The 18,802-nt window shown below is 56.5% G+C and overlaps 1 protein-coding gene across 6 annotated transcripts; it reads left to right on the top strand.

The window, feature by feature from the left end:
* Positions 1-268: 268 nt before the first annotated feature.
* Positions 269-18,141, top strand: TTLL10 (tubulin tyrosine ligase like 10). 6 transcript variants are annotated; one of them, XM_015133880.3, is made up of 13 exons: positions 269-919; positions 1,275-1,351; positions 1,631-1,937; positions 2,072-2,190; positions 2,321-2,450; positions 4,036-4,110; positions 4,642-4,727; positions 5,181-5,352; positions 6,219-6,390; positions 7,017-7,157; positions 16,618-16,734; positions 17,109-17,202; positions 17,645-18,141. In XM_015133880.3, the coding sequence occupies exons 1-13, from the start codon at positions 798-800 to the stop codon at positions 18,121-18,123; spliced, it is 2,091 nt and encodes a 696-aa protein (XP_014989366.3). In that variant the 5' UTR covers positions 269-797; the 3' UTR covers positions 18,124-18,141.
* The last annotated feature ends 661 nt before the right edge of the window (positions 18,142-18,802 follow it).

Here is an 18,802-nt window from a genome sequence, read left to right as displayed (position 1 = left end):
TGGTGGCGGCGCCTGTAGTCCCAGCAACCCGGGAGGCTGAGGCAGGAGAATCGCTTGAACCCGGGAGGAAGAGGTTGCAGTGAGCCGAGATCGCGCCATTGCACTCCAGCCTGGGAGACAGAGCGAGACTCCGCCTCAAACAAAAAAAAAGGCCTCAGCTCCCAAGCAGCCCCAAGATGGCTTTGTTTGCTGGAGACGGCGGTAGCAGGATCTGTCAAGGAACTGGCTGAAAATTCCTGAGATGTTCTTGAGTCACAACACAGGAAGGTGCTGGGGACAGTGTCCTGGGGGTCGGGCCTGGCGCCCGGGGGCGGCCGCAGAGGAACCCGGATGGCAGGTACCAGGTGGCTGCACACAGCCCACAACTGGCCTCTGGGATCAGCAGCGGAGACAGAGGAGACCCCTGCTCGGGCCAGGGAGTCCCCCCACCCTCCACTCTTCAGGCAGGTGCCTCACCCGGCAGGCCTGACGCTGTCCTTCTTTCCAGCTGGCACCCAGGCCGAGCTCGCCCACGCCCGAGGAGCAGCTCCGGCAGGGGAGGACTCGCCCGGCAGAGACAGGGTGCAGAGACAGCCTCGGCCCCCCACGGCGCCAAGCCCCACGGCTGCCACGGAGGCAGGAGCCAGCCACCTACAGAGGCTCAAGTCCACGGCCCTGGGAGGCGCCCTTTCCTGGGCAGGGTGGGCCTGACTGCTTGCTCCATCCAAGTGCTGGGGCCTCGGGCTGCCCGAAGTTCCCACAGGAGGGTCAAAGCAGCATCTTCCCTGCAGGGCCCTCGGCCTGGCGCCCCCCGGCCAATGGCCCACAGCTGCACCCGGTTCGTCCATCGCCGGGGACCGCCCACTCGGACCCAAGCCGGCTCCAAGAGGGGCAAGAGACCAAGGATCCAGCGGCGGCCTCGGGCTCGAGTCCCAGGTGAATAGAGCAGCCCTGAGTGGCCTCCTTCCTCTCCAAAGCCAAGGCCTCCCTGGGACGGACTTCCATCCCCAAGGAAGTCAGTCGGTCTCATGGGGCAGGGGCAGGACCCACACACGGCCACGCCCTGCTGCTCCGAGAAAAGGCCCAGCTGTGGGCGCCAGGCTCTACAGGCACAGAGGGGAGGTGCGCGCTCCGCGGCCCAGGGTTCTGCCTGGCTGGCACCACCCCCATGGGCAGCCGCTGGGCAGCATTGCCTGTTCCCAGAAGGGCAGCCCCTCATCTCCCCTGCCTGACAATGGCCCCTTGGGTCACCCGTGACATCATCATGGACATTGTGACCCCTGCCCTCCTGGGACCATCCCTGTGTCACGTCTGCACCCAGCACTGGCCTCACAGCCTAGCCCCTGTCCTGCACCAGGCCACTGCCCTGTTGGTGAGGAGGGTGGGGGTCGACCTCCCTGCCCCCTGCTCCGAGCTCCCCACCCTGGCAGGAAGGCTGGCCCTGGAGGGTGGTCGCAGCCCCTCCCCAGGTGTAAGCAGTCCCCAGGCCGCCTGGTTGGGTCGGAGCTCGGGCTGAACTTGAGCCCCAAATGGGCCAGGGGGGTTGTCCAGGGTCTTGGAGAAATGGGCTGGGAGCGAACTGACTGAGCCATGTCTGGGCTGAGTGGACAGCTCCCGTAGCCACCCGGGTGGGACCCCACCCCGTTCACAGGCCCAGCCCATGAGAGGCCAATGGGGAGCAGCCAGGAGGAGGGACTCCCGTGTCAGCCAAGCCAGCCAGACCACGACACAGGTGGGCACGGCGGGCTGGACCTGGAGGGGGCAGGAAGAGTCTCCACCACGCCCGGACCCCCTGGGCTCCTGACCAGCCACCCGCCTGCAGACTCGGATGACACTGATGCCACTGGGCCCCCAGCTGCCCTCCTGGAGGGGCTCCTGCTGGGGGACGGGAAGCCATCGCCCCACAGCACGAGGCCGGGACCTTTCTTCTACATCGGAGGCAACAACGGGGCTGCGATGTGAGTAGGGGCCCTGGGCGGTCCTGTCCCGCTGCATGCCCACCGCCTGCTCCCAGGGCACAGCCCGGCCTCCGCTGGCCGCCCGCCGGCCTCACCCGGGCCCCCAGGTCACCCCCACCCCGGCCCCCCTGCAGCATCAGCTCCTACTGCAAAAGCAAGGGCTGGCGGCGCATCCAGGACAGCCGCCGGGAGGACTATGTGCTGAAGTGGTGTGAGGTGAAGAGCCGAGACAGCTACGGCAGCTTCCGGGAAGGTAGCGGGAGCCGGCGCCACGGGGGGCAGCCTGCAGAGGGGCCTCCTGGGCCGGAGCACAGGGCAGACTGGAGGAGTGGGGACCGAGGTCCTGCACGCCCTCCACACGTGCCCTGGCCTCTGACCTCCAGGAGAGCAGCTGCTGTACCAGCTTCCCAACAACAAGCTCCTCACCACCAAGATCGGGCTGCTCAGCACCCTTCGGGGGCGGGCATGGGCCATGAGCAAGGCCAGCAAGGCGCCGGGGGGGACCCAGGCCAGGTGAGTCTGCCCCTGCTCCTGCGCCTGCCCCTGCCCCGTCCTTGCCCTGCCCCTGCCCCCACCCGTGCACCTGCCCCTGGTCCTGCCTCCGCCCTTGCCCCTACCCCCGCCCCTGCCCCTGCCCGTCCCTGCCCCTGACCTGTCCCCGCCCCCGCCCCCGCCCCTGCCCCATCCCTGCCCCATCCCTGCCCCTGTCCCTGCCCCTGCCCCTGCCCCTGCCCCGTCCTTGCCCTGCCCCTGCCCCCACCCGTGCACCTGCCCCTGGTCCTGCCTCCGCCCCTGCCCGTCCCTGCCCTTGCTTCTGCACCTGCCCTTGCCCCTACCCCCGCCCCTGCCCCTGCCCTGTCCCTGCCCCTGACCTGTCCCCGCCCCCGCCCCCGCCCCTGCCCCATCCCTGCCCCATCCCTGCCCCATCCCTGCCCCTGTCCCTGCCCCGCCCCCACCCCTGCCCCATCCCTGTCCCTGACCCTGACCCTGCCCCATCCCTGCCCCATCCCTGCCCTTGCCCCTGCCCCGCCCCCACCCCTGCCCCATCCCTGTCCCTGACCCTGCCCCTGCACCCACCCCTGCACCCGCCCTTGCCCCTGCCCCTGCCCCTGCCTACCGGGGTTCCCAGGCTGGCCCTAGCCCCCACCCGTCAGCACCCTGAATCCACCTTCCACCTGTCATTTAGAGGGCCAAACGCCCATCCCATAAACCCAGCCTCTTCCCCTCGGCTAAACAGGGAAGATCCCACACGTCCCCAGCCCACTGGGCCTGACACCACCCACCCGTCCATCTCACAGACCCACCCAGCTACAACCCACCTGTCATGTGCCTTCACCCCAAACACTCGTCCATCCAAAATCCCACACCGTGCCACCGTCACCCGTGGGTGCCCTGAGTGAGGCCGTCCATCGCTCACCCAAGTCTGGGCCATCCATCCCAGCGACTTCGTCCTCCTGCTCCCAGCCCCACCCACTGCCCTTCTATGGACCCACCCATCCCTCCCCACTTCATTGGCCCAGACATTTTTGCACCAAGCACCTGCCCAGCCAACCACAGCTGCCTCCATCTGCACCCCCCGCCCCCAGTTACCCATAACGCCAGCCTTACACCCCATCCAGCGTCCACTTCCAGCCTAGAGCAACACAGCTGTTTCCCCTAGGCACCGCGGTCCACCCAGTCGCCTCCTTCCATCAAAACTCACATGTCCAGCCGGGCGTGGTGGCTCACGCCTGTAATCCCAGCACTGTGGGAGGCCGAGGCAGGTGGATCATGAGGTCAGGATATCGAGACCATCCTGGCCAACATGGTGAAACCCTGTCTCTACTAAAAATACAAAAAAATTAGCCGGGTGTGGTGGCGGGCGCCTGTAGTCCCAGCTACTCGGGAGGCTGAGGCAGGAGACTGGTGTGAACCTGAGATCCGGCCACTGCACGCCAGCCTGGGCGACAGAGGCAGACTCCGTCTCAATAAAAAAAAAAAAAAAAAAACCGTCACGTGTCCACCCACTCACCACCCGTGCCCCATCCCCCAGTCCCCACCCACTCCAAGCACCATGAGCTGGCCCCTCGGCCCAGGCCCTCTGTCCCCTGGGCTGCAGGCTGGGAAAGGACGCAACAGCACCCACCCTGGAGGACCTCCCGTGGACAAGCCCAGGACACCTCAGGCCACAGAGGTAGACTCACTTAGCCCAGCTGGGAGGGGCCCTTCAGACCGAAGTTCAGACCTAAACCTGGTGTAGTCTGAAAAGGAGAAAGCGGGGAGGGGGTCCCACACAACGGAAAACCACGAGCTAGAGTCAGAGGCTCAGCCCGGCCGGGCAGAGACCCACGCTGGCCGTCCGGTGAATGCAGAGCTGGGCGGGGCTGGGGCTCCCCCATCCCAGCCGTGAGGACACTGCCACGAGCTGGTGTCTCATAAATGGCTGAGATGGTGCCAGCCGGGAGGGCAACCATGAGGGAAAAAGCAGCCAGCGGGAGGGTCCCAGGTGGGGGTCGGCAGCCGGAAGGATGCGGCCAGCAGCAAAGCCCGTGGGGGGGGCCTGCAAAGGGGCAGGAAACGCAAAGTCCCCACAAGGAGAACGGCCACGGACGCCAGGTGCCAGTGCCTTCGCTCCCTCCCGCCGGGCCACAGACTGGGCCTCAGACCGCCCACCATCCTGGGGCGAAGGGACAGCAGCTCATCCTCCTGCCTCCCTGCCCTGCAGGGTCCTGAGAATGGAGGAGTTTTTCCCAGAGACCTACCGCCTGGACCTCAAGCACGAGAGAGAGGCTTTTTTCACCCTGTTTGACGGTGAGAGGCTGCTGGCGGGACACCAGGCTGGCCCTGGGGAGACAGGGTCAGAGCTGGACCAAAGTGGGGGCTGGTGAGGGCAGGGCTGGGTCTGGAGGGGCTGCGTGGGGCTGGAACCAGACGAGGCGGTCAGGAAGGGGCCAGGGCTGGGCCCGGTCCGGGTGGGGGCTGAGGTGCTGGAAAGGGGAGGGAATGGCCTTCGTGGAGGTTGGGGTATGAGAGCACTGGGGCCAGGGCTGGAGCTTGGTCCTGGTGGGCGTGGTCGAGGCACGGGCAGGAGCTGGGGCCTGGCGTGTGGTTAGCGCGGGGCCAGGGTTGGAGTCGCCGGGCCTAGGGTCGCAGCCGGGAGAAGAGGGTCCTGGCCGCGCCTTAGGAGGACTGGGAGGGGCGTGGCCGGGCTGGGGGCGGGGCTGGTGGTGGGCGGGGCCAGGGCTCAGGCGACCTTCTCTGCAGAAACCCAGATATGGATCTGCAAGCCCACGGCCTCCAACCAGGGCAAAGGCATCTTCCTGCTCCGGAAGCAGGAGGAAGTTGCCGCCCTGCAGGCCAAGACCCGGAGCGCGGAGGACGACCCCATCCACCATAAGTCGCCGTTCCGGGGGCCTCAGGCGCGGGTGGTGCAGAGGTGCGGCCGCAGGTGCCCAGAGCGGGGAGGGTCTGGGGGGCTGACCCGGGCCCTACTGGTGCGGTCAGCAGGGCCGCCGAGGAGCCCTTGGCCGTGGAAGGCAGCTGCACCACCAGCCCCTGTGCAGACCGCAGCCGGGCCCCGCGTAGTCAGCAGAGGGGAGGGGTCACACCAGGCCGGGGTCACAGACACAGGATCCAGGATCGAGGGGTTGGTCAGTTTGTCCTTCAGCTGGGGCCCCCTCTGTCCCGCAGGTGGCCTGGCCTGGGTGGCCTCCCGGCTGCCAGCCCCCTACTCCCCAGCCCAGTCAGCAGCTGCAGCCTGCAGGCCTATGGCCAAGCTGACCTCTCCTTTCCGGGGTGGGGGGCTTCCTCCGGAAAGCCCTGTGGCTGCACGAGGCTCACCCCGGCCCTTGTAGAGCTTCGCTCTGGCCACAGCTGCCGTCCACTGTCCCCAGCTTCCATCGGCTCCTCCTTCACGTCCCTCCACCTGGCGTGCTCCCTCTCTCCACCTGGCGCACCCCCTCTGCCTAGCGCGCCCCCCTACACACTGCCTGGGACCCCCCGGCCGCCCGCCTGGTGTGCTCCTGCCCTTCCTCTCCAAAGCTACTTCATGCCCTCCTCCTCCAGGCAGCCCTCCAGGCTCCTACTGTGGTTAAGCCCTGGGGCACCGATCAGGGTGCCAGGCCCTTCCTTCCAATTCCCCTGACATATTCCGGCCCAGAAAGGCCCCCTTTCCCTGGAGGTCACACCTGGGTCAGAGGCCGGACGCTGAGAAAATGGCCCAGGCCTGGGGTGGGGTGTGAGGGGACGCAGGCCAGGCCAGCCCCGCGGCTCAGCCCAGCAGCCCCGATGTGGTGCCCCCAGGTATATCCAGAACCCCCTGCTGCTGGATGGGAGGAAGTTTGACGTGCGCTCCTACCTGCTCATCGCCTGCACCACACCCTACATGATCTTCTTCAGCCACGGCTATGCCCGCCTCACCCTCAGCCTCTATGACCCCCATTCCAGCGACCTCAGCGGCCACCTGACCAACCAGGTAAGAGTCCGCTGTAGGTGAGGGCCCTCCCTGTGGCCTTGGGATGAGATTAGAGGGAGGTTCTCACTGCTAGGGGATGCAGAGGGGGTGCGGCTACGGATGGAGGTGGCCCAGGCCTAGAAGTAGCCTAGGCTGCCCCCCACCGGCAGTCAGCACTGCCTCTCCCCTCCCTCATTTGCGCACAGCAGCAGAAGGGTGTGGCAGGGACCCCGCTAGCTGGGGAAAGGGCTCAGAGCCCTGCACCCCCCAGTGCACAGCCTGGCTCCCAAGCTGCAGCTGGGGTTTCTGAGGATGGTGTCTGGGTGGGCGTGGGAACCAAGGAGATTCCGAGGCCGTCAGAGGGGCCCGGTGGGCAGAGGTCTCTGGGGAAGGGCCTTCATGGGAGAGTCCAGGTAGGGGCCTTCTGTGAGGATCTGCGGGGTCTTCACAGCTGAAGGGGGGTCTCAGCAGATGAAGGTGTTTGTGGGAGGGTCTCTGCAGGCAGGTCACGGTGGGGCTGAGGGAGGCTCTCAGGGAACCCCCAGGGAACAGGCCCTCTAGGTTAGGGGAAGTTCTCCTGGGGACCCCCATGAGGGCAGGTGCCCTGGACACTCTGGGAGCCAGTCTCCAGGCGCCGTCTGCCCCAGTTCATGCAGAAGAAGAGCCCGCTGTACGTGCTGCTGAAGGAGGACACGGTGTGGAGCATGGAGCGCCTCAACCGATACATCAACACCACGTTCTGGAAAGCCCGGGGCCTCCCCAAGGACTGGGTCTTCACCACCCTCACGGTGGGTGCACTGTGCCCTCCAGCCCGGGGTGAGACCCCTCGGGGCGGGGGGCATGGCCGGGCTGGGCACCAGGCACACAGACGTCCCTGGCGTGCATGGGCGGCTGCGCTAAAGCGTGACCTGACCGTGTGGAACCAAACCCTTCCAGCGTCTCCACTCCCTTAGCTGGTAGTGACTGTCCCCAGCAGCCAGCAAAGGCCCAGCCGGGGGCCTGTCTGCACGGGCCCCTCTGAGCAGCCTCCCTGTAGGGTCAGGGGACAGCTCGGCTTCAGTGGCAGCCACCGTGTGAAGTCTTTGTTCCTTTCAGATCCTCCACTTGGCAGGGCAGGGCCGACAGCAGCCCCGGGGCCAGGTGTCCTGGAGCAGCAGCAGCCCTTGCAGGTTCCTTTCCGTGGGGTACCTCCGTGCAGGCTGGACTCCTAGCTAAGGGCCATGTGCCGTGGGGTGTCCTAATTTTGCAGGGTTCCTTTCCGTGGGGTACCTGTGGGGTACTTAAAACAACCCTGGCAGCAAAGGCCCTTGAGCAGCATGGTGTGAAGCTGGGATTAAAACGGGGCTTGGCCGAAGGACTCCTTATCTGTCTTGGTCACCTCGGCCAGGCCCCGGAAGCGGCAGCCAGGGACGGTCCTTCCTCACCCACAGGCGCGTGTCACTGTGGCTGGGACGGCGGCACTCAGAGGAGCCTCCAGTTACTTTCCTCACATCTCCCAAATTCTCTCTCAATTGCGATAATTCACAGAACACAAAATTCACCATTTTAAAGTATGCAGTTCAGTAGTTTTTAGTATTTCAAAAGTTGTGCAGTTACCACCACCAATTCCAGAACATTGCATCACCCCAAAAAAGAAACACTGTACTAACAAGCTATCACAGCTGCATTGCTGGCCAGCCCCAACCGCCGCTGATGGACCTTCTCTCTCTCCTGTCTCCTTTCTCTTAGCGTGGCGCTTTCAGGGTTCATCCACAAAGTCCACGTATCCTTTTCTTTCCTTTCCTTTTCTTTTTTTTTTTTTTTTTTTTTTGAGACAGTCTCACTCTGTCGCCCAGGCTGGAGTGCAATGGCACAATCTCAGCTCACTGCAACCTCCACCTCCCGGGTCCAAGCGATTCTCCTGCCTCAGCCTCCCAAGAAGCTGGGATTACAGGCGTGTGCTACCACGCCCAACTAATTTTTGTATTTTTAGTATAGAAGGGGTTTCACCATGCTGGCCAGGCTGGTCTCAATCTCCTGACCTCGTAATCTGCCCGCCTCAGCCTCCCAAAGTGCTAGGTGTGAGCCACTGCGCCCAGCCATGTATCCCTTTCACACAACATTCCTTCATATGGGTGGACCATATTTTGTCATCAGTTGGTGGACGCTGAGTTTTATTATTGATCTATTATGAAATGCTGTTTGTATGAACATATATTTTCAGTTCTCCTGGGAAAATACCCAGGAATGGAGTCGTGGGGTCACAGGGTAACACACTTGAACTTAACCATGAACCACTTTTCCAGTTTCTCCAGATCTTGCCAACACTTCTTTTTTAAAAAAATCACCGTCCAGGGCCGGGCGCGGTGGCTCACGCCTGTAATCCCAGCACTTTGGGAGGCCGAGACGGGCGGATCATGAGGTCAGGAGATCGAGACCATCCTGGCTAACACGGTGAAACCCCGTCTCTACTAAAAAATACAAAAAAAACTAGCCAGGCGAGGTGGCGGGCGCCTACAGTCCCAGCTACTCGGGAGGCTGAGGCAGGAGAATGGCGGGAACCCGGAAGGCAGAGCTTGCAGTGAGCTGAGATCCGGCCACTGCACTCCAGCCTGGGTGACAGAGCGAGACTCCGTCTCAAAAAAAAAAAAAAAAAAAAAAATCACCGTCCAGTCTGGGTGCAGGGATACCTCATTGTGGGCTTCATTTCCATTTTGCTAATGACAAATAACTTCATGTGTTCACTGGCCAGCTGTGTATATGCTTTAGAGAAATGTCTATTCAAACGCTGTGGCTGGCCTTTATTGTCCAGTTGTAAAGGTTTATTTTGTTGTTGTTGTTTTGAGGCGGAGTCTCGCTCCATCGCCCAGGTTGGAGTGCAGTGGCCCAATCTCAGCTCACTGCAACCTCGCCTCCCAGGTTCAAGAGATTCTCCTGCCTCAGCCTCCCTAGTAGCCGGGATTACAGGCACCCACCACCACGCTTGGCTAATTTTTGTATTTTTAGCAGAGACTGGGTTTCACCATGTTGGCCAGGCTAGTCTCAAACTCCTGACCTCAGGCAATCTGCCCACTTTGGCCTCCCAAAGTGCTGGGATTACAGGCTTGAGCCACCGCGCCCGGCCTTGAATAGAGTTATTTTTTAAATTTCCTTTTTAGATTATCCATTGCTAGTGTATCCAAATAAAACTGATTTTTGTGTGTTGATCTTGTATCCTACAACTTTGCTGAATTCACTTATTAGCTCCGTGGGTGTGTGTTCTTCAAGATTTTTATGTAAGGATCATGTCGTCTGGGAATAGAAACAGCTTTACCTCCTCCTTTCAAATATATATGCATTTTATTTCTTTTCTTACATATTGCCGGCTACTTCCAGAACAATTTTGAAAAGAAGTAGCAAAAGCAGTCATCCTTGTTTGTTCCTGATCTGAGGAGGTTTCTCATAAATACCCTCGTCAGGCTGAGGAAGTTGCCTTCTGTTCCCAATTGGTTAAGTGGTTTTTGTTAATATTATAGAAGGATGTTGAAATCTGTCAAATGCTTTCTCTGTATCCACTGAGATGATCATGTCTTATTCTCCCATCATTACATTAATGTGTTGTATTGCATTGATTAACTTTCATTTATTTATTTATTTATTTATTTTTGAGACGGAGTCTCGCTCTGTCGCCCAGGCTGGAGCGCAGTGGCCGGATCTCAGCTCACTGAAAGCTCCGCCTCCCGGGTTTTTACGCCATTCTCCTGCCTCAGCCTCCCGAGTAGCTGGGACTACAGGCGCCCGCCACCTCGCCCGGCTAGTTTTTTTGTATTTTTAGTAGAGACGGGGTTTCACCGTGTTAGCCAGGATGGTCTCGATCTCCTGACCTCGTGATCCGCCCGTCTCGGCCTCCCAAAGTGCTGGGATTACAGGCTTGAGCCACCGCGCCCGGCCTGATTAACTTTCATATGACAAACCTCACCTGATGATAGGATTGAACTATTTAAATTTAAATATGCTGTTGGATTTGGTTTGCTAGTATTTTAATGAGGATTTTTGTGTCTGTGCTTATAAGCAATATTGGTCTGTAGCGTTCTTTTCATGAATGTCTTTGACTGGGTTGGTATTAAGGTAGCACTGGCCTCACAGCATGTTAGGATGTGTTCTTCCTCTTTTATTTTTGGAGTCTTTGTGAAGGATTGGTGTTAATTCTTTGTTTGGAATAATTCACCAGTAAAGCCACCTGGGTTTTTCTTTGTAGGAAAGTTTATTATTATTATTACTAATACTACTGCAATCTTTACCTGTTATAGGTCCATTCAGATTTTCTAATCGTTAGTCTGGTCTGGTTTGTTTTTCTTTATATTTTTCTTTTCTTTTTTTTTTTTTTTTTTTTTTTTGGAAATGGAGTCTCACTCTGTCACCCAGGCTGGAGTGTGGTGGCGCGATCTCGGCTCACTGCAACCTCTGCCTCTCAGGTTCAAGTGATTCTCCTGCCTCAGCCTCCCAAGTAGCTGAGACTACAGGCGAGTGCCACCATTCCCAGCTGATTTTTTGTATTTTTAGTAGAGATGGGGTTTCCCCATGTTAGCCAGGATGGTCTCGATCTCCTGACCTCGTGATCCGCCCGCCTCAGCCTCCCGAAGTGCTGGGATTACAGTAGTCTGGTTTGTTTTTTTTTAAGAATTTGTCCATTTCACTGGGCATGGTGGCTCACACCTGTAATCCCAACGCTTTGGGAGGCTGAGGTGGGTGGATCATGAGGTCAGGAGATCAAGACCATCCTGGCTAACACTGTGAAACCCTGTCTCTACTAAAAACTAAAAAAATTAGCGGGCATAGTGGCGGGTGCCTGTAGTCCCAGCTACTCAGGAGGCTGAGACAGGAGAATCACGTGAACCAGGGAGGCGGAGCTTGTAGTGAGCCGAGATTGTGCCACTGCACTCCAGCCTGGGCGACTGAGCCAGACTCCATCTCAAAAAAAAAAAAAAAAAAAAAAAAAAAGAATTTGTCCATTTCTTCTAGGTTATCTAATTTGTTTAGTGTACATAGTATTCCCTTGTCATCCTTTTAATCAATATAAAGTCTTTTTCCCCTGATTTTAGTAATTTGATTATTCTCTCCTTTTTTTTTTTCCTTTTTGGTCAGTCTGTCTAAGGCTTTATCAATTTTGTTGATCTTTTCAATGAACCAACTCCTGGTTTCACTGATTTTTTCTCTACTGTTTTCTATTCCATTTATTTCCAGTCACGTCTTTATTATTTCCTTCTTACTGCTTGCTTGGGGTTTCGTTTGCTCTCCTTTTTCTAATTTTTTTTTTTTTTTTTTTTTTTTTGAGATGGAGTCTTGCTCTGTCATCCAGGCTGGAGTGCAGTGGCACAATTTCAGCTCATGGCAACCTCTGCCTCCCAGGTTCAAGCGATTCTCCTGCCTCAGCTTCCCGAGTCGCTGGGAGTATGGGCACGCGCCGCTGCTCCCGGCTAATTTTTTTGTGTTTTTAGTGGAGACGGGGTTTCACCTTGCTGGCCAGGCTCGTCTCAAACCCTCTTTTTCTAATTTCTTAAGGTCAAAACTTAGGTTATGATTTCAGTTTTTTCTTCTTGCTTAAGGTAGGTGCTTAGTGCTATGAATTTCCCCATGACCACCACTTTTGATGCATCCATAAGATTTTGTGTGTTGTCTCCAAGTATTTTTATTTTTATATTTTATTTTATTTTATTTGAGATGAAGTTTCATTCTTGTCACCCAGGCCGGAGTGTAATGGTGCAATCTCAGCTCACTGCAACCTCGCCTCCCAGGTTTAAGCGATTCTCCTGCCTCAGCCTCCCGAGTAGCTGGGATTACAGGCACGTGCCACCACGCCCGGCTAATTTTTTTTGTATTATTAGTAGAGATGGGGTTTCACCATGTTGGCCAGGCTGGTCTTGAACTGCTGACCTCAGGTGATCTGCCTGCCTTGGCCTCCCAAAGTTCTGGGATTATAGGCGTGAGCCACGACACTTAACCTCAAAGTATTTTTAAGTTTCCTTTGTGAGCTTTTCTTTGACCCATTAGTTGCTTAAGGGCATGTTATTTAATTTCCACATATTTGTGATTTTTCCAATTTTCCTTCGGTTATTGACTTCTAATTTCATTCCATTGTGTCAGACAACATACTTCATTATTTCAACCCTTTAAAAAGTATTGAAGAATTGTTGGAGCTGGTGTGGCGGCACATACCTGGGATCCCAGGTCGTTGCTTAAGCCCAGGAGTTTGAGTCCCACCTGGGCAACACAGCAAAACCCCATCTTTAAAAAAACAACAAACAAACTTACTATTCATTAAGTAAATCATTAAAAAAATCTAAAAACCACTTGAAACTTGTTTGTGGCCCAGCATATGGTTTCTCCTGGAGAATATCCATGTGCACTGGGGAAGGATGTGTGTCCTGCCTTTGGGGGGAGGGTTCTGTGGGTGTCTGTTAGGTCTGTTTGGTTTATCACGTTGTTCAAGTCTTCTATTCACTTGTTAGTCTTCTGTCTCTGCACTGAAAGTGGGATATTCAGTTGTCTGTTTCTCCCTCCAGATCTGTCAGTTTTTGGCTTTGTATGTTTTGAGGTTCTGTTGTTGGGTTCGTGTATGTTTATGATTATTAGATCTTCTTGGTTTATCATTATAAAACTTTTCTTTTACTCTGTAGTAATAATTTTTGTTGTAAAGTCTATTTTCTTTGATATTAATAGAGCCACTCCAGTTCTACTTTGGTTACCATTTGCATGGTATATCTTTTTCCATCCCTTTACTTTCCACCTATTTTTGTCTCTGAAACTTAAGTATCTTTTGTAGATGGTATATTATGTTTTTTAATGCACCCCGTCAATGTCTATTAATTGGAAAGTTTAATTCACTTACATTTAATATAATTACTGATAAGGTAGAATTTATATATGCTATTTTGTTATTTGTTTTCTATGTCTTATGTCTTTTTTGTTCCTCAGTTTCTCCATTACTGCCTCCTGTTGTTTTAGAGAGATATTTTCTGGTGTAACTTTTTTTTTTTTTTTTTTGAAACAGAGTTTCACTCTTGTTGCCCAGGCTGGAGTGCAATGGCGTGATCTCAGCTCACTGCAACCTCCGCCTCCCGGATTCAAGCGATTCTCCTGCCTCAGCCTCCCTAGTAGCTGGGATTTACAGGCGCCTGCCACCACGCCCAGCTAATTTTCTGTATTTTTAGTAGAGACGGAGTTTCACTATGTTGCCCAGGCTTTTCTCAAACTCCTGACCTCAGGTGATCCACCCGCTTCAGCCCCCCAGAGTGCTGGGATTACAGGCATAAGCCACCACGTCCGGCTTAGTGTAGCATTTTAATTACCTTATCATTTCTTTTACTATATGTTTTTGAGTTATTTTAGTGGTTATTCTGAGGATTGCCATTAATATCATATCTTAAATTTACTACAATTAGGGTGAGTCTGGTGGCTTATGCCTGTAATCTCAGTGCTTTGGGAGGCTGAGGCAAGAAGATCACATGAGGCCAGGAGTCTGAAAGCAGCCTAGGCAACATAGTGAGACCCCATCTCTAAAAAACAAAATTGGCAGCCGGGCGCGGTGGCTCAAGCCTGTAATCCCAGCACTTTGGGAGGCCGAGGCGGGTGGATCACGAGGTCAGGAGATCGAGACCATCCTGGCTAACACGGTGAAACCCCGTCTCTACTAAAAATACAAAAAACTAGCCGGGCGTGGTGGCGGGCGCCTGTGGTCCCAGCTACTCGGAGGCTGAGGCAGGAGAATGGCGTAAACCCGGGAGGCGGAGCTTGCAGTGAGCCGAGATCGCGCCACTGCACTCCAGCATGGGCGACAGAGCGAGACTCCGTCTCAAAAAAAAAAAAAAAAAAATTGGCTCAGCATGGTGGTGTGCACCTGCAGTCCTAGCTACTCGGGGAGCTGAGATGGGAAGATCACTTGAGCCCAGGAGGTCAAGGCTGCAGGCAGCCACAGTCAAACCACTGTACCCCAGCCTAGGCGACACAGCAAGACCCTGTTTCTAAAATAAAAAGTGTTTTAAAATAAACAATTCAGTTGTTATTAACACCAAGTTAATTTCAAAAGTATACAAAAACACTGCTTCTACACAGCCCCGCCCCTCCCTTACGCTGTTGCCAGAAATTACAGCGGGGTGTGTTTGTGTCCGTCAACATGGATTCATAATAATTGTTGTATACAGTTGTCTTTTAGGAGAAGACAATCACATACAAAAATACATTTATTCTGTCTCTTATTTAATTACACAACGACCTTTACCGGGGCTCTTTATTTCCAGCCATGAATTCAAGTTACTGTCTAGTGTCCTTTCGTTTCAGTCCGAAGGACTGTAGGGCAGGTCAGCCTCTGCTTTTGTTTATCCAGGAATGTCTTAAATTCCCCTTCATTTTTGAAGCAGCTTTTGCTAGATGTAGAATTTTTGGTCAACAGTATGTTTCCTTTCGGTAATTTGAATATGTCATCCCACCGCCTGCCCACCTCACGACCTCTGATGAGAAACTGGTCATCTTTCTGTGGATGCCTCATCCATGACAAGCTGCTTCTCTCCTGCTGATTTCGACGTTCTCTGTCTTTTGGAAGTTTGCTGATGAGGTGGTGGATCTCTGAGTTTATCCTACTTTGAGTTCATTTAGCTTCTTGAATGTGTTGATTGTTTTTCATTAAATTGGGAGGTTTTCAGCCGTTATTTTTTCAAATATTGTTTCTGCTCCTTTCTCTTCTCTCCTTCTGAGACTCTCATTATGCATATGTTAGTCCATTTGATGGTGTCCCACCCACAAGTCTCTGAGACTTTGTTTTTCTTCTCTCTCTCTTTCTTTCTTCTTTTGTTTTGAGACAGGGTCTCTGTCACCCAAGATGGAGTGCAGTGGTGCGATCTCAGCTCACTGCAGCCTCCTCCTCCTGGGCGCCAGCAATCGTCTGGCCTACCAGCCTCCCAAGTAGCTGGGACTACAGGCACGCACCACCACAGCTGGCTAATTTTTGTATTTTTAGTAGAGATGAGGTTTCACCATGTTGGCCAGGCTGGTCTCAAACTCCTGACTTCAAGCGATCCACCTGCCTTGGCCTCCCAAAGTGCTGGGATTATAGGCGTGAAGCCACTGCGCCCGGCCTCTTTCTTCTTTCTGTTCCTCAGACGAAATAATCTCAATTGGCCTATCTGCAAACAACTCAAATCTGCTGTTGAGCCCTAGTGAATTTTTTATTTGTTCTACTTTTCAACTTCAGAATTTCTATTTGATTCTCTTTTGTAATTTTTGTCTCTTCACCGATATTCTCTATTATTTGATGAGACATCATCCTCATATTTCTTTTTTTTAGACAGTCTCACTGTGTCGCCCAGGCTAGAGTGCAGTGGCACAATCTCAGCTCACCACAGCCTCTGCCTCTTGGGCTCAAGCAGTCCTCCCACCTCAGCCTCCCAAGCAGGTGGGACTACAGGCACACACCACCATGCTTAGCTAATTTTGTTAATTTTTTTGTAGAGCTAAGGTCTTGCTTTATTGCCCAGGCTGATCTCAGACTCCTGAGCTCAAGTGATCTTCCCGCCTCGGCCTCCCAAAGTGCTGGGACTACAGGTGTGAGCTATGTGCCCGGCCAATTTTTGTATTTTTAGTAGAGATGGGGTTTCACCATGTTGGCTAGGCTGGTCTCAAACTCCTGAGCTCAAGTGATCCTCCTGCCTTGGCCTCCCAAAATGCTGGGACTACAGGTGTGAGCCACACACCCGGCCCTCATACTTTCTGTTAGTCCTTTCAAGTGGGATCTTCCAAAGAACTACCAGACATAAGAAAACAAATAATTACAATTTTTTTCATAAATGAGGTCTATTTTTCTATCTCCAGTTCTGGGGATGCACGCCGTTGTTTTTTGAGGCTACAGCTGAGCTGGGGAGCAGAGGATAAAACCAGAGCACATTAAAAAACGACAAAATTCACCGTTCTTACGGTGATTCGAGATTTTATGTATCCCATTTGCTATCCGTCTCTTCTGCTATGAAAGAACTGCTCCACGGCAGAGATTTCTTGTGAGTTTTGCTCACTCGTGTATCTCCAGGGCCTGGCACAGGGCAGGAGCTCCAGGATTTTGTTGACTGAGTTTCTGGCTGTGAGCCTGTGATGCTGAGTGCACGAACGTGTGGGCAGGTGTGGTTGGTACAGGTGTGGGTTCAGATGGGAGAGCCGGTGAGGGATGTGGCTGTGGCTCTTCAGACCTGGGGTGTGATCAGGGCCTAGAGGCCACAGCCAGGATGCCTCCCTGTCTCCCTGCAGAAGCGGATGCAGCAGATCATGGCCCACTGCTTTCTGGCCGCCAAGTCCAAGCTGGAGTGCAAGCTGGGTTACTTTGACCTCATCGGCTGTGACTTCCTGATTGATGACAACTTCAAGGTGCTGTCCTGGGTGGCGGGGGCACGGGAGGCAGATGCAAGGAGGCAGGGGCCATCTGCACACACCCTAACCACACTGGCAGGCCCCAGGCAGACTCTGCAGTCAGCCCCCACCCTGCCTGCAGTCAGCCCTGGGGATGGATGTATCCACGAGGCTCACCTCCTATGCAGCTGGGATGGACCTGCACCCCGTCCTCAGGGCAGCCCCTCAAGCCAGAGCTTCAGACCCTCAGAGTTTCAGTGGACAAACAGGGGAGCAACGCTATAGAAAGGAAGCAATCTCCCAGAGCCACCTGGCTGAACGAGGACCAGGGCCTCTGCCCTGCTGGCCCAGTGGCCTCGGGGTGGGGAGGGTCTGACTGGCGTCTGGTGCAGGTATGGCTGCTGGAGATGAATTCCAACCCAGCCCTGCACACCAACTGCGAGGTCCTGAAGGAGGTCATCCCAGGTGTGGTCATCGAGACCCTGGGTGAGCCCTCCAAGCCCCCACCCCACACCCCCACAGCCTGCCCAGTCTTGAATGCCCACGTGCCCTCTTCCCAAGTTCGGACCCCCACAGATGGGGCTATTCCACCTTCTGTGTGGCAGCACCGCCCCTGCCCCCACCTTCCCCACCCCTCACACCCTCCCCACCCCTCACACCCTCCCCGCCCCTCACACCCTCCCCGCCCCTCACACCCTCCCACCCTTCACACCCTCCCCGCCCCTCACACCCTCCCCGCCCCTCACACCCTCCCCGCCCCTCACACCCTCCCACCCTTCACACCCTCCCCACACCTCACACCCTCCCCGCCCCTCACACCCTCCCCGCCCCTCACACCTTCCCCGCCCCCACACCCTCCCTGCCCCTCCTGCTCCTCCCAGTCCCAGCCTCTGACCCCCATTTACCCTCTCCCCCCCACCTGCACCAGACCTGGCACTGGAGACCTTCCAGAAGAGCCTGCGCGGCCAGAAGATGCTGCCTCTGCTGTCCCAGCGTCGCTTCGTGCTCCTGCACAACGGAGAGGCCGACGTGTGGCCGCGCCTGGGGGGCTCCTGCAGCCTCCACCGACGGCTGCCTCCGCCCACCCGCCAGGCCAAGTCCTCCGGGCCACCCACGCCGCGTGCCCCAGACCAGCCGGGCACCCGCAGGCATGTGCCACCTCCCTTGGCACCGCAGCGTCCCCAGTTGCCCGGCCCCAGTCCTGACCCAGATAGCGCCCACGATGGGCAGCCCCAGGCCCCGGGCAAGGAGCAGTCGGGCACAGGCGACAGGCACCCGGAGCAAGAGCCTTCCCCGGGGACAGCCAAGGAGGAACGCAAGGAGCCCGAGAACGCGAGGCCCTGGGGCGGCCACCCACGCCCCACACCCCACGCCCCAGCCACACTGCCCGCCTTCAGGGACCTATAAAGGCTACTTTGTTACAAACACGGTCTCTGCAGCGGTCCTGCCACCTCAGCGCCCCGAGCCCATGCCCACCGGGGTCGCCCCCCACCACGCTGGCACTGGCCTGAAAGATGCTCCCCTGGGACTTCCCCAGCCCCCAGGCCCTGCCCCCAGGCCCCAGTAGTCCCCACTCCATGGCTGGGCCCTGTCCCTGAGGAGACTGTCCTGAGGGAGGGGGGTCTCCACGGCTGGGCCCAGTCCTGGGGGGCTGTCCTGAGGGAGGGGGGTCCCCACAGCTGGCCTATGCTCCCTTCCGGGCTGCCCCATCCTGGGCTCCCGCCCATCACCCTGAGCCCCTCAGCACCAGGACCCTCCTGCAGCCCTGTGACCCCACAGCCCCCATGGCCTGGCCTGCGATCCGCCATTGCCTGGTGTCCCCAGGAAGGGTCTGGACCCCATGGGCCCCTCTGAACCCTGCTGGAGCTCCAAAGGAGGACCCCCCTTGAGCCCAGGATGGCTGCCGTGGGCACCTACAGGGCTCGCCCTAGCCCGCCCGGCACAGAACCTTCCTGGGCCTTCAAGTCCCAGGCCTGGCGCTCCAGCTCCACGAGCCCCCAACCTTCCTACAGTGGCCCCAGGACTTAGCCAGCGGTGAGGGGCACAGGGCAGCTGGCCCCGACAGGAGGGTCCCACAGAACACTTG

Source organism: Macaca mulatta, chromosome 1 (genome assembly GCF_049350105.2).
Source record: "Macaca mulatta isolate MMU2019108-1 chromosome 1, T2T-MMU8v2.0, whole genome shotgun sequence".
NCBI classification, from domain to species: Eukaryota; Metazoa; Chordata; class Mammalia; order Primates; family Cercopithecidae; genus Macaca; species Macaca mulatta.
This window is presented reverse-complemented; position numbering and strand designations above follow the sequence as displayed.

Bases quoted from the DNA above. Each gene is read 5' to 3' on its own strand.
- TTLL10 (XM_015133880.3), top strand. From the start codon at position 798: ATGGCCCACAGCTGCACCCGGTTCGTCCATCGCCGGGGACCGCCCACT. The intron at 1,938-2,071 runs GTGAGTAGGGGC...GCCCCCCTGCAG, and splicing joins GGCAACAACGGGGCTGCGAT to CATCAGCTCCTACTGCAAAA. The intron at 5,353-6,218 runs GTGCGGCCGCAG...TGGTGCCCCCAG, and splicing joins CAGGCGCGGGTGGTGCAGAG to GTATATCCAGAACCCCCTGC.